At 50.1% G+C, this 13,775-nt stretch overlaps 1 protein-coding gene across 1 annotated transcript; it reads right to left on the bottom strand.

Annotated features, from left to right (window-relative positions):
- Positions 1–6,286: 6,286 nt before the first annotated feature.
- On the bottom strand, positions 6,287–13,775 carry LOC132077462 (solute carrier family 22 member 13-like). Its single transcript, XM_059479207.1, has 10 exons — positions 13,404–13,775; positions 12,312–12,415; positions 11,820–11,974; positions 11,327–11,495; positions 10,776–10,896; positions 9,990–10,084; positions 9,479–9,693; positions 8,912–9,020; positions 8,576–8,786; positions 6,287–7,832 (listed from the first exon to the last, which is right to left on the bottom strand). Exons 1-10 carry the CDS (start codon positions 13,773–13,775, stop codon positions 7,737–7,739), a joined length of 1,647 nt encoding a protein of 548 aa, XP_059335190.1. The 3' UTR covers positions 6,287–7,736.

The following is a 13,775-nucleotide window of genomic DNA, read 5'->3' as shown; positions in this document are numbered from 1 at the left end:
CAGGTAAAGGCTGCCAGGCTGAATCTCACCTGTCAGACCAGCTGTTAGCTGTACCCATCAGAAGCAGTAGGCCTGAGCTATGATTTTACAAGGACTTTCTTTTGTAAGGTTTTACCCAAATGCAATAAAGAATCACCAGTAGAGTGGCTGTACTGGGCAAAAGCGGGCGCTGGGTTTGTCCCTCCTGCTCTCAATCCCTTGGGTCGTCGGGCTGCACCTCAGCCCAAGCCTTGACATCTGATCAGGATGTCACTGCACCCCTGTCACACACAGCTTTTCTTCTTTAGCTTTTCTTTCCATGTGGTGTTGAAGTTGAGTTTCTACATGAATAATATAAATTATGCTCTGAGTTTGATAAGAGACACTTGTAATGCAATATGTGAATAATAAATAGTATTGACTCTTTTTTTCCTACTGTTTCACAGTTGGCCTTTGTAACTGCTCTTGGCTCTGGAGTGTTTTCTACACAGAAGTTGTAAGTCTGTAATTTAACATGCAGATGGAAACGAGCTTTGTTTCAATCAGACACAAACAATGCAAAAACAGAGTGTTAAAGCAGAGTGGCTGAGTTTGATAAGGACTTTTTTCAAAGTCTTCCAATGATCAATCTGCATTTATTTTCTCTACTAGCAGCTGTAGAAGCTTTCTGGATTGCATGGGAATGCTGCAATTTGATGCCAAACTGTGTGGGCATTTGGGCAGTTTTCCTCAGTCACGGTGATCCTTTTACAGCGACCTTTGGTTGGCTGCTGCCAGCTCAGTCATGACATTTTAGTGTCATCTAGTGTCATGCAAAAGGAAGAGAAGGGTGGGCTCCTGTTCTCTGCTAATTTGTTTGCCAGCAGAGGACATATTTCAGTGCCCTCTGATGAATCCATCTCCTCAAGCACATCACTACTCTCAAAGGAGAAGGCTGCTCACTCAGATTTGCTGCACCCTTTGGTTTCCAGCCCCTTTGTGCTCTAGTAAATGGTGTTTTGAGGGCTGGGGTGTCCCAAGTCCAGGCCAGATGTGCCTGGAGCTGATATTCATTTTGTGCTTTGGCTTTGGTGCACAAAATCACCCCAATTATGTGGAACTTGGCCATGTGGAACTTGGTCTAGAGATGGGATCAGGTGTTTTGCAAGATCTGGGCTTTGGCACTGGAGGGAAAGGAAGTGGGGAAGGGGCTGGAGCACCAGGAGCAGCTGAGGGAGTTGGGGGAGCTCAGCCTGGAGAAAAGGAGGCTCGGGGAGGACCTTCTCACTCTTTTCAAATCCCTGGCAGGAGGATGCAGCCAGGTGGGGCTCAGTCTCTTCTCCCAAGTAACAAATAACAGGACAAGTGGAAATGGTCCCAAGTTGCACCACGGGAGGTTTAAATATGATAATAGGGAAAACTTCTTCTCCACAGGGTTGTCCAAGACTGGAACAGGCTTTCCAGGCCTCTGGTGGTGTCACCACCTTGGGGGTATGTAAAAGACACACAGCTGCATCATTTAGGGATGTGCTTTCATGGTGGGTCTGGGGCGATGGCTGGAGCTGGTGGTCTTAGAGGTCTTTTCCACCCTAAATGAACCAATGATTCTATGGCTTCTTGCTCAGTCAGGAGAGCAGCTTCAATGCTCACCTCCTCACCTGCTCAGCCATTCCCTGCTGGGTCCCTTTTTGCTTTCTCATGGACCTAGGGCTTCCCAGCATGGGGTCAGGTGAAAGGAGAGGGTGATGTCCTCTAGGTAAAGGGGAAGGTCCAGGATGCTGACACATCTGCCCCACAGCCAGGATTTCAGCACAATTTGTTGGTGTCATTGACACTGAAAATGTGTTGATTATCTCAGTGGTCCCCGTGGGGCTCCTCTGACAACAGGAGCTGGTTTGGTCCTGCTTCTCTGTCTGGGGGTGATTTTATGATGATACTCCGCTCTTGATCATCTCCTTTATGTCCAGAAATGGCTGCTGTACTTTAAGGTTGGTCTGGGGGATGAGTGTGAGCCCTGGGGGCTCCTGCACGGGCTTTGTTCAAAGACTCACTCAAGGGCATGCTGGGTGCAGTGCAGACTGGATGTCACTTTGCTGCTGTCTTGGTTTAGAGATAAATTTAGGAGAAAACACCTTGGAATTAATGTTTCCTCCAGAGAAGGGCTTCAGTAATTCCTTTTACCAATGAGAGAAATGGATACCAGTGGGTGAAAGTGAAAAAAAAAACCCCTCTTTATCAACAAAGCAAGGTGCCTGCAAGGCACAGAAAAAGATTGAATAAATGCTAGATATTTATTTTCATAACCTTACCCCTCCACACAACAAAAAACCTCAAAATGCCCAGGGAAGAAATAAACGGGCTGGGAAGGCAAAAATGGCAGTGGCCCCTTTGTCTCAGGGAAGGGAAAAAAAAATGAGTTCACGTAGCAGCCAGATGGGAACCTGCTGAACCTCTGGCATTGGTCTCCTCCTCACAGCAGAAGAAACTGGTGGATTTTGGTGTCCTTTGTCTTGTTGGTTCAGCTTTTTTTTCTGAGGTCTCGGGGTCAGAGTAGCTCCTGTCGGTCCCCTGCAGGTCCTGGTCCATCTCACTGATTGTCTGATTTCAGACCAAAAACCAAGCCAAAAGAGTTCAAGAATAAAAAATGGAGAATCGCTGCTGCAAATCAGGGAAAAGAGTAGGGAAATAAAAAAAGAAACTTCTTGCTTAAGCTACCAAAAGAAAAAAAAGTTAGCTAAGCAATAAAGTAGCTGCCAATGTCCACAGAGGGGCACTGAGCAGTTCTGGGAGTGAGCCTTAAATTGCAACACAAGATGTGGCTGGCATGTGTATTCTATTGCCATCTCTTAGTACCAGGTGGAGCAGTTCTCTTCTGTCCATGGGGCAGTTTTTTCTTTCTCTCTCCCACAGCCAACCCTCCCTGCAGGAGATCTCTGCTGTCCATGGCCACTGAGTGTCCCTGCAGGGCTGATCCAATCCCAGCATCCCATGGGGAGATGCTCCGCCCAGGGGAGGAGCCAAGCATTCCTACCTGGATCCAATCTGAGCCTGGCACAGCACAGCAGCCTTTGCCCCCTGCACTGCCAGAGGAGCAGCTTTCTGCTGCCCTGCATGGCCAGAGGGAGCCCAGGCCCATCTGCAGCAGCCCTGGAGCTGCAGAGGAAAACTCCCCCCTTGTGCAGGATCCCTGCTGCAGCAGAGCCACAGCTGGCACTGCAGGAGGGCTGAGCCCCCCTGGGATGGGGCTGGGACACCCCCTGACACACAGGGGGCAGGGACTGCTCTGACTCTGGCAGGGTTGTTTTGTATCATTGCATTTTTATTTTAATTTCCCTAATAAAGAACTGTTATTCCTACTCCCATATCTCTTAAAGGGCCTGAGAGCCCCTTAATTTCAAAATTATAATAATTCAGAGGGAGAGGGTTTACATTTTCCATTTCAGGGCAGGCTCCTGCCTTCCTCAGCAGACACCTGTCTGTTCAAACCAAGACAGTCTTTGAAAAAAGCCCTCACCGGGGCTCCCAGGCTCCTGATCCTCCCCCCAGATCCATCTTAAAGCTGCAATGCTTTATGCCATTTCTGGGCATAAAACAGACAGGAAATAGAGCATCATCATAAAATCACCCCAGGACTGTTGCTTGGCTAGCTTGGCTTTTTTGTTAACTTAAGCAAGAAAGTGGTGGGTTTTTTCTCTTTTCCTGGCCTGAAGAGACTGCAGCAGCAATCCTTCAGCAGCTTTTGGGTTTTTTTTTTAATTGTTCACCTTGGTTTTGGTCCAAGAACAGACAATCACCAGGAGCCAATCCGGCAGGAGCTGCTCTGCCTGGCCTGACACCTCAGGAAAAGCTGAACCAACAAGAGAAAAGACACCAAAATCCACCAGCTTCATTTGCTGTGAGGAAGAGACCAACACCAGAGGTTCCACAGGTTCCCATCTGCTTTGCCCAAGCTGCTGCATGAGCTTTTTGTCTTTCCCTGAGACAAAAAAGCTGGTGCCATTTTGTTCCCCCTGCCACACAGCTGGTCTATTTGTTTCTTTCCCCAGAATTTTGGGGTTTTTTGGTCTGCTGTGGGGTGGGTGCTTGTGTGTGTTGGGGGTAAGGTTCTGATGGTTAAATATCTAGCATTTGTTCAATTTTTTTCCTTTGCCACATGGGCACTTTGTCAATGAACAATTGGTTTTTTTCACTTTCACCCACTGGTATCCATTTTCTCATTGACAGCAAAAGGGATTACTGAAGCATTTTTTCTTTAGCAGAAACACTCATTCCAGAGCATTTTCTCCTAAATTTGTCTCTAAAATGAGAAAACCTCCTCTTCCCAGCTAAACCTCTCTACCCCCTTTTGTCCTCATCACCTTGTCAAATTTTTGGCTCCCTCCCTTCAATATGGAATCATTCTTAGTTTTTCCTTAGGTCCCATTTTACCCTTTGCCCATGGCCTCACAATCATGAGAGCCCAGAACTCCCCACTGTGTGCATGCAGAAGTGTATTTGCATTCCCACAGGTTTATGTTTGCATTCCCACATGCTGTTCCAGCACCCCTGGCTCCACTTTGTGCTGTCACCTCTGCTCATTTCAGTGCAAGGCCATGTGTGGGCTGGCTAGGAGTGCCATTGAGGCACTGCAAAAACATTGGACATCGTCCCACTTGTGCTGAGCTGGGCAAAACATGAGTCAGGCTGTTCAGGTGCTCTTCAAGTGCAGGGGTATTCAAACTCACAAGATTCAGTGATCCAGAGAAGAGCAGATAAAATACAATACAGAGCTGTTGGAGTGAGTCCAGAGGAGGCCACAAAGATGATTAGAGGGATTGAAGAACCTCTCCTATGAAGAATGTTTGGATTGTTCTGCCTGAAGAAGAGAAGGCTCCAGGGAGAGATTTTAGAGCCCCTTTCATTGCCTAAAGGGGCTCCAGGAGAGCTGGAGAGGGACTTGGGACAAGGGATGGAGTGACAGGACAAGGTGGAATGGCTTAAAACTGACAGAGGGAGATGCAGATTAGATTACAGAAAGAAATTCTTGCCTGTGAGGATGGTGATGCCCTGGCACAGTTTGCCCTGAGAAGCTGTGGCTGCCTGTCCTAGGGTGGCTTTACTGTCTGTTCTGTTTATGCTGGATATTAAGTTCTGCACCTTTAGACTGGTTCTGAGAGCAAAGAGGGAGAGAAGAAGAGCATAGTTTTTTATCAGAAATTGCACTTGCTCCCCCACATCCTTCTCCTGGACTGAGTCATCTGCAGCACAGACAGTGGCAGAGAGCTCTCTGTCATGGACATATTTTATGAAAAATCCTTTTGCTAGGATTTTTTCTCCTGAGAAGCTGAGAGGCCTCAGAAACAAAATGCAAACAATAATTATCTGCTGCTGTGGAATGCAACAGGGGCATCTTTGATTGGTCCGTGTTGATTGTTTCTAATTAATGGCCAATCACAGTCAGCTGGCTCGGACTCTCTGAGAGTCACGAGCTTTTGTTATTCATTCCTTTCCATTCCTTGCTATCCTTCTGATGAAATCCTTTCTTCTATTCTTTTAGTATAGTTTTAGTATATAATTTTCTTTTAATATAATATATATAATAAAATTATAAATCAGCCTTCTGAAACATGGAGTCAGGATTCTCATCTCTTCCCTCATCCTGGGATCCCTGCAAACATGACCACAGCTCTCCTTTGCTTTTAGTTAGTTTTTAGCTAGCTGTGGCAGAAATGGTTCCTCAGGCTGTGTTTTTTCTTTTTCTTGGAGCTGTTCAGCCCTTCTCTGGACTGAAAAAGAGCACTGGGAGCTCACACCTGTGGCCCACTGGAGCCCAGGATGTGGCATTTCCAGCACAGGAGGGACTGATAAGAGACTGAATGAGCCAAGTTACGCCCCACGACAAGGACTTTCTAAATTTGCCATCTCTTCAGAACAGTGAGAGGTTTTATTGTTTAAAATTATTCCATTTTTATGCTTGTGAATAGTTTGCTTGTTATAAAATCAGCTTTTTTCACTTTTCTCCAAGGAAATCTTTTCCTGAACCAGTTGTGGGAGGGGCCACTTGAATCTGCTTTGTAGAGGGACCCCTTCGGAAGTTTCCCGCCAAATTTGCCCTAAACCAGGACATTGCCCTGTCCCTGGAAGTGTCCAAAGCCAAGTTGGATGTGGCTTGGAGCAACCTGGGACAGTGGAGGGTGTCCCTGCATGTGGCAGGGAGGTAATGGAACGAGATGATCTTTAAGGTCCCTTCCCACCCAAACCATCCAAGATTCCACGAAATGGATCTTCAGCCCACTGGAGGCACAAATGAGCAGGACGCAGAAGTACATCAGCTGTGCTTGGATGCCTTTATTTATGAAATGAGCTAAAACAGAGAGTCTGAGTACAATTCCCAAAGTGGTTCCTCCAATAACTGCACATTTGGCTCCAAGCTCTTCCCTCAGCCTTTGCCCTCAATGCCTTGTTTTCCATAAAAGCCTGAAGGAGGCACTCCCCAGCCTTTTCCAAGGAAAGGACAAAGGACTGAACTCCTTTTTTCTCAGGGTACTGAAGATGAGCACCACAGCAAATCCTCTGAAAAGCAGGGCAGAGAAAAAACAGCACCACAGCCAGTCCCTCCTGGCAGGACAATGTCACTGGCACTGATTTTATCCAAAACTCTGTCTTGATCAAACTGAACATCCATGAGGTACTTTGGTCCATGGAAAACAGGTAGTCATGACAATGGAGAGAAGAAATACTGTGGTTTAACATTTCTTGACACTACCAGAAAATAACCTTTGAGTTTTACAGTCAAAGAGGAAGAACCACCATGTGCAGGTCCCAAGCTTCTTCTGTACCCATCCAGTGGGAAAAGAAAGTTGGATTGAGGGGCCTGAGATAATATGAAAGGAAGCACAGGAAAAACACTTTTTTTTTTCTTAACAGTATAAGACAAAAGCGGTCCTAAATCTCTTAAAGACAAAATGGGTCCAGCAAAAAATGAATAGATTAGAACAGAGTAGAAAAGACTTGACATTTCCCAGAAAGATTTGTACTTTTTTCTAAGAGACCAACTGCCACAGCATCCCTCGGTTTCCTGGAATGGACAAATCAATTTGGTCCCACACTGCAGCCCAACAGCACCATTTTCCATGCCCTAAGCATCATGACAGGCATCAATTCAAAGCCACCAGCACTGAAAGGAAAATTCTGCTGCCTGTTAGACATCCTTGCTCCCTGCATGCTGTTTCTTCCGTCACTTTTTTTTTCTTTTTCTCAGCTGAGTATCTCAAATTTACAAAAAAATAAAAAGGAGTGTTTTGATGAGAGAACGGGATGATGGGATGATCTTGCTAGACAGCCACAATAAATCACTCCTTGCAAGTGTGAGATTATTTTCAGTGCTGCATCTGCTCCAGCTCTCCTGTTAGTGAGCCCAGTTCTCTCTTGCAAGTTTATTCAATGCTCTAGTGGGTGTTTCACTGGACAAAGTTTACAGTCTCACCTTCCTGGAGACATAGCAGGAAAAATGAAGAGGAAGTGCCTCCATTCTAATTCTTGATTTCTTTCTCTTTTCCCCTCAAGTAAAAAGCACCTAATTTTCCCTAGTGAGAGCACAGTTGGACACCAGTGACAGCCTGCAGTGCCTGAGGACAAGCTACAGAGGGAGATACAGGAAGGCAAAAAAGACAAGGAAACCCAAGAATTGGCAGTGATGGCCCAGGCAAAGGTGGTGTCCTGTGGAGGAGACACCCTGCCTGTCCTCTGTGCCCACAGAGCACTGGGCTGCCTTTATCCACAGCCACCTGCAGACCCAGCTAGAAGTAGGTGGTCTTCGTGCTCTCATTGTCTTGGTCAGCACCTTTTCCTTTCACCTGCCCATTCTGAGAGCTGCTGGTGGCATTTTCACAGACCTGGTGAAAGGGAAAAGGGTGTGAAAGCAAGGAAAGGTGTGCCATGGGCTGATGGCAGCTGGCCCTGAGACAAGCAGCCTTCAGCAATTTGGATCCCATTCCTGACTGTCCCTGTGGACACCCTTCTCCCTGCAAGACAACAGAAGTATTGGGGTGCAATTCCAGCTGGCCCCATGGGGAATGAGGGCTGGGAGCTATGAGAGGGTGAAAGCCAGAGGATGGGGCTACAAGGCACTAGCACTTCCCTGAGGAGGGCAGAGGGAGGAAGCACTGGCTGTTGTATCCCATGGATGGGAATAAAGGGATGTGTCACACTGATTTTTTAAGATTTTCTAAGCCTTCTGATGTTTACATTCTTGTAATGAACTTTCTCACACACTGTCTGTAAATAACTTATTGCTTTGCATTTTTTTATGGAGGAGGAGAAATTTGACAGACTGTTGGTTTGTCCAGTGTCATTGGAGAGGTGGCACTTTCAGCCTCCAATCCACTGTCATTTTTGGGAAACTATAAATGTTGGAGTCAGAAAATAAACTTCCCTTTTTCTTCACCTTGAGAGCAGCGGTGTGCATGCTCATGTTGTTTCATGTCCTATAGCGACATGGATGACTTCGACATGCAGGAATGGGTGACTTCCACATGAATTCCCTCTGTAACTCCTAAAGAAACCCCCAGCACATCCAAGGGGCTCCCCCAGCGCTGGCTGCCCACGTCCCCACCCCAGAGGCAGCACCAGCACCCACCTGAGCTGGAGGGTGGCCATCCCCTGTGTCATCTGCCAGGTCGGTGCCACAGGTCTCGGGCAGCAGGATGCAGAGCAGCCCCCCCAGCACGGGGGCACTGCCAAAGACGGCCATGGGGATGGCCCGGTGGTGCTGGCCCAGCAGCCGGACCAGCGGGGCCAGGATCCCGGCCACCCGCGCCGACACGGAGCACAGCCCCACGCCCGTCTGCCTGTGGGACAGAGGGAGCTGTGGGCTGGGGTCAGCACCCCCAGGCCACCACGGGGATGAGCCATGGGGACAACTCCTGCCCCACCACCATTACTCCTGGTCACTCCAAATGTGGGGAGAGCTCACCTGACGACCGTGGGGAAGAGCTCAGCAGCGTAGACGTAGGAGGTGGAGAAGGAGGCCGAGGCAGCAAACTTGCCAATGGTGGCCAGGACGGTGGTTGCCACGGGCTGGTCTGAGGGGAGGAGGAGAGACGGCTGGTGTGGGATGGGGGAGGGCTCAGCACCACTCACAGATGGTGACTGGGGATTGCAGGGACAACTGTGTCACCTGCAGGGAGCTGTGGCCTCTGACAGTGTCTGAGCATGGGCCAGGCTGCTCTGGCCTGGTGGCCACTTTCAGTGTGCTCTGCACCCACCATCTCACCTCCCCAGAGGATTAATTTTCCCAGAGCACAGCTCTGTTGACAAGGGGCCCACTGGACTAAGTTCTGCCCTCTGCTGTGTGCTATCAACAGAAAAATTTTCGTTTGGGCCCTGTGGGTTCAGCCAGGCCCATGTGGCCAGGGTCAGCTGAGGCCTAGAGGGATGTGAGCCACCCTGGCTGGGAGGACAGAAGAGCAAGAGAAAGGTTGAGGCTCTGTGCCTCCCTGTCCCAGAGGATGTCCTCTCCGTGTGGGATGAGGTTGTTCACCTTCAGGGATGCCAGTGATGATCAGACACACCAGGCCACTCAGCACCAGGAGAACAGCCTGCGTCTTCCTCCTCCCGAACCTCTGCAGGGTGAAGATACAAGCAAAACGGGCTGGGATTTCCACTGCTCCAAAGGCCAGCTGAGTCAGGTAGATGTCCAGGCCAAAATTTGTCACATTCAGACTCAGCCCGTAGTAGACAAAGCTGTTCACAAACCTGAAAGCCAGGCAGGGTGGCACTGAGCAGGTGTCAGCCACGAGGAAATGCTGCATTGATCTCCAATTATTTGGACCAAGCATTTCCCAAGAGATATAAAATCAGAGGAATACCACAGGCCTGCCAAAGCTGAAAATGATATAACCTTTCCCACAAAGAATTTTAAACAGGCAGAAGAAGAAATATCCATCAAGTAACACTCAAAAGCCACAAGGTGAATTTCCTGATAACTAATTGTCAATCCCTTCTTTTCTTTCACCTAAAAGTTTGGAAGAATGCACCAGGGAGTGACTTACCAGGCACATGACATGATTAAAGTAACCTTCAGCAGGTGCTTCTTCCAAAAGAGATCCAGGAAACTTCCAGACTTGACCTCTTTCTCAGGCTTCAACTTCAAAACACAGAAGACAAGGAGTCAGAGCAGCAAAAAGAAACCCACGTCCAGCTCCTTTTCCACCTGCAGACCATAAAAAGCCTCAGTGGGGCAGGCCTGTGACCCCAGTGCTGTGGCAGGGAGGGCAGCCCCACTGCCCTCTGTGTGCCCAGCACAGGGGGTGGTGACTGAGAGGTTCCTCAGGATGAACATCTCCCCAGTGTGGGGACTTTGGGGTGGGCAAGGAGGGAACTCCCCTTCAGGCATTTCTGCGTGCAAACCCAGAGACTAAAGAGAGACTCTGTGCTCATCAGTGACACTCCTGGAATGCTCACAGGAGAAAAGCCAGGGAAGCATTTCAGTCCTTCCCACATGCCCAGGGGGAGCCCAGAAAGCTCCAGGCTGAGCCTCAGCAGAGGCTGGGCCTCTTGCCTGACCTGGTCCCTGTGGAACTCAGCTGGAGCTGAAGTTCCCCAGAGCCCATGGCCCGAGCAGCCCCAGTGGGAATACAGAGAGGTTTCTGGGATGAGCTGAGCCCCAGGGGCTGCTGCCAGGCCCAGGGCAGTGTCTGAGGCCAGGACCCCCCAGTACCTGCTCCAGGAGCTGCTGCCAGGCCCAGGGCAGTGTCTGAGGCCAGGACCCTCCAGTACCTGCTCCAGGAGCTGCTGCCAGGCCCAGGGCAGTGTCTGAGGCCAGGACCCCCCAGTACCTGCTCCAGGAGCTCTGGTGGGAGGCTGCGCTTGTTGGTGGCTGCCGCCTTCTGCAGCACCTTCTTGGCTTCCTCAATTCTGCCCTTGGTCACCAGCCAGCGAGCTGACTCTGGGAGCACCCTGCCACGAGAGGAAGCCAGCACATGCTGCTGTGTCCTGCTGAGATCCCCCACAGCCCCTTCCTCTGGCACCATGTCCAGCAAGCCTTGGAATCACCACAGGATCAGATCCCAGAACCACAGAACCTTCAGCCTTGGGAGAGACCCACAAGGATCATCAAGCCCCACTCTAAAGTGAATGGACCAGGGATCAATGGGTCTAAACACCCTAAATTTAGGCTCCAAAGGCCACATGTGGGGACCTGAAGCAGAGCAGCTGCTGCTCTCAGCAGTGCAGGGCCCAGGGAGATGTGCTGAGCTCTGCAGCAGCTCCTCCAGCACCTGCACTCCGATGGGAAAGACCCAGCTTGGTTCTGAGCTGCTGCCTCCTCCTCACTCATACCCTCACACTGCTGTCACATCTGCAGGAGCTCTGTCCACATCCTGCTTACCCCATGCAGAAGAAAAAGGCAAATATAAGAGCAGATCCTGCAATTTCCAGCAGCCTCCAGTTGCGAATCCCATAACTCAAACCAGCCAAAATCATCTGCCCGATGGCAAAGCAGCAGTGAGAGGTGAGCACTGCATTTGGCCGGGAGGAGACACCGATCCATTCTGTAGCTGAAAGGAAGAAGGAAGGCTCAGAGTCATCCAAATTATTTCCCCTGAGGCAAACAGGTATTTCCCTGGAGAAGAATTATTCTGGAGGTAAGGATTAGACTGACCTCCTGTTCTGGGACACTCCCATTGCCCTCCTCTGAGCACTGGCTGGAGAGAGATGCTCCCCAAAGCTCTAACTGTGGGCTGAGAAGTTGCCAAAGTACAGTGAAGATCAAGACCTGTCCTCACCATGTTGTTTTTCTTGTCAAACACGGATATTTTTATTTCTTTGAAGACTTATCTATTGCATCTTGAGATGCCCCAGTGCAAGGGCATCCTACTCACCTAAGGCCAGTAATGTCATGGTGATCCCTGACACGGAGGCCCCCACCACACACCTGAAGGCCATGTACACATAGAAATGGGGCACAAAGGCAATTCCCAGGCCAAACAAGCCCTGCAGGAAGACGGAGATCAGAACGACCGGGCGGCGGCCGATCCTGGGGAGAAACAGGGAACACAAAATCGGTGTCTGGAGAGACCCCATGGAGATGGCAAGGAGCCCAGCAAGTTAGACAGTGATTGTTATCACCCTGGTAAGGCTCAGAGTAGACTGTGGGGTAACAAGGGAAGCACTGTGCACACATGCTGTGTCTCTCTCCCTCCACCTCCCTGTGTGGCCATGTCCTCATGGGACCCGAGGACTTTGGTCAGTGTCCCTGCAGTGAGAAGCGGTAACAAAATGCACAGGGTGCACAGTCCAGATGGGCTCACACCACCTGGTCTGTGCTGTTCTGCCTTTGCACAGACCCTGGGCAGGAGCTTGTGGCTCCTCACCTGTCACTCAGAGGCCCAAAGATCATGGATCCCAGGAGCAGCCCTGCCATGTAGATGGCCTGGGCAATGTCATTGAGGTCCTTCCTGTCACACACCAGGTCAAACTGGAGAAAAGAGAAAGAGATGCTTTGGTAAACCCACTTCCAAGGATGTGAATCCCCACAGTATGCAGAGGGCACACAAGGCAGAGGTGGGACAAGCCCTTGGAGCACTCACTGGGGTCCCTCTCCCATGTACTGGGACCTGCAGGAGTCCCCCTTGTCCAGCCGAGCCAGCCCAGGGGAGCCTCCTGGTCAGCAAATTTTGCTTTAGGTGGGCCTGGGGACAGAAGCAGCAGCTTGCTTCCTCAGACCACCTGAGCTCCCAGAGGAGAAAAGATGCAATGCTGATTCATGGGACAAGCAGTTTCTGTTAAAGAGATGTCCTGCAATTGCCAGCACCCAGAGGGCATCAATGGAAGGAGTGACATAGGAAGGATCATAGAATCATAAAATGGTTTGGGCTGGAAGGGACATTAAGATCATCTAATTTGAACTCTCTTGCCATGGGCAGGGCACCTTACACTAGATCAGATAAATCAGACCCCATCCAACCTGGCCTTGAACATTTCCAGGGATGGGACAGCCACAGCTTCTCTGTGCAACCTGTGCCAGGGCTTTACCACCCTAACAGTGAAGAATTTCTTCCTAACATTTAGTCTAAATCTACTCACCTTTATGTTAATTTAGCATCTTTCTCAGCTAACAATTGTGATGCTGGGGGTTGGACTAGATGACTTTTAAAGGACCCTTCTGAGCCAAACCATTCCATGATATTAAATTGGAAAGGTTACTCCCTGGATGCAGAGGGATGGGGAATCCCAGGGGCAGGAGGTCCCTGCAGGAGTGATTCATCTCCCCACTGGCACCTCTGGCACAGCCTGCACCCTCTCCAGGATCACACCTGGGGCTTGCGTGGTGAAGCCAAGGTCCCCTACCCACACCTGCTGTAAATCCCAGCTGCACCATGGTCAGGCACCAGCTCTGGGGGAGCTGTGGCCATTTGGTGCCCCATCCCTTCCACAGCCCAGCAGATGCAGCAGCAGGTACAGACCTCGGTCAGCAGGGACGGTGGCTGCTCGGAGGGGTACACCCAGCCACTGCTGCACTTCTCAGTGTGGTTCAGCCCATAGGCCAGGATGGAATCCAGGTCCCAGTCCACCGGGGAGAACATGGAGCACTGCTCAAAGTGCCCGTCGGGGCCCCGGGGCAGGGTGAGGTTCAGCTGCTCTTCCTCTGTCAGGTTGGGGCCCACGGCGAGGATCCAGCTGGTGTCACAGTGGTGAGGCACTTCCACCACCATGAAAAGCTGGCAAAACTGGTGGAAAGCCACACTGAGGCAGGGGATCACAGAGAGCAGCACCAGGCATTTCTGGAATCGCCCAAAATCACCAACTGCTTTCAAAATTTCCCCAACACCTGACAT

The sequence above is a fragment of the Ammospiza nelsoni genome, chromosome 1 (assembly GCF_027579445.1).
Source record: "Ammospiza nelsoni isolate bAmmNel1 chromosome 1, bAmmNel1.pri, whole genome shotgun sequence".
Taxonomy (NCBI): domain Eukaryota; kingdom Metazoa; phylum Chordata; class Aves; order Passeriformes; family Passerellidae; genus Ammospiza; species Ammospiza nelsoni.
Note: the sequence above shows the minus strand (reverse complement) of the source record. Positions and strands in the feature narration are given on the sequence as shown.

What these genes read in the sequence shown, in the direction of transcription:
- LOC132077462 (XM_059479207.1), bottom strand. Translation starts at nt 13,775, where the DNA reads ATGTCAGGTGTTGGGGAAATTTTGAAAGCAGTTGGTGATTTTGGGCGA. An exon ending in CATGACATTACTGGCCTTAG is followed by an intron (nt 11,496 to 11,819) that starts GTGAGTAGGATG and finishes TCTTCCTTTCAG; the next exon opens with CTACAGAATGGATCGGTGTC. An exon ending in GCCTTTTTCTTCTGCATGGG is followed by an intron (nt 10,897 to 11,326) that starts GTAAGCAGGATG and finishes CTCTCGTGGCAG; the next exon opens with GGTGCTCCCAGAGTCAGCTC.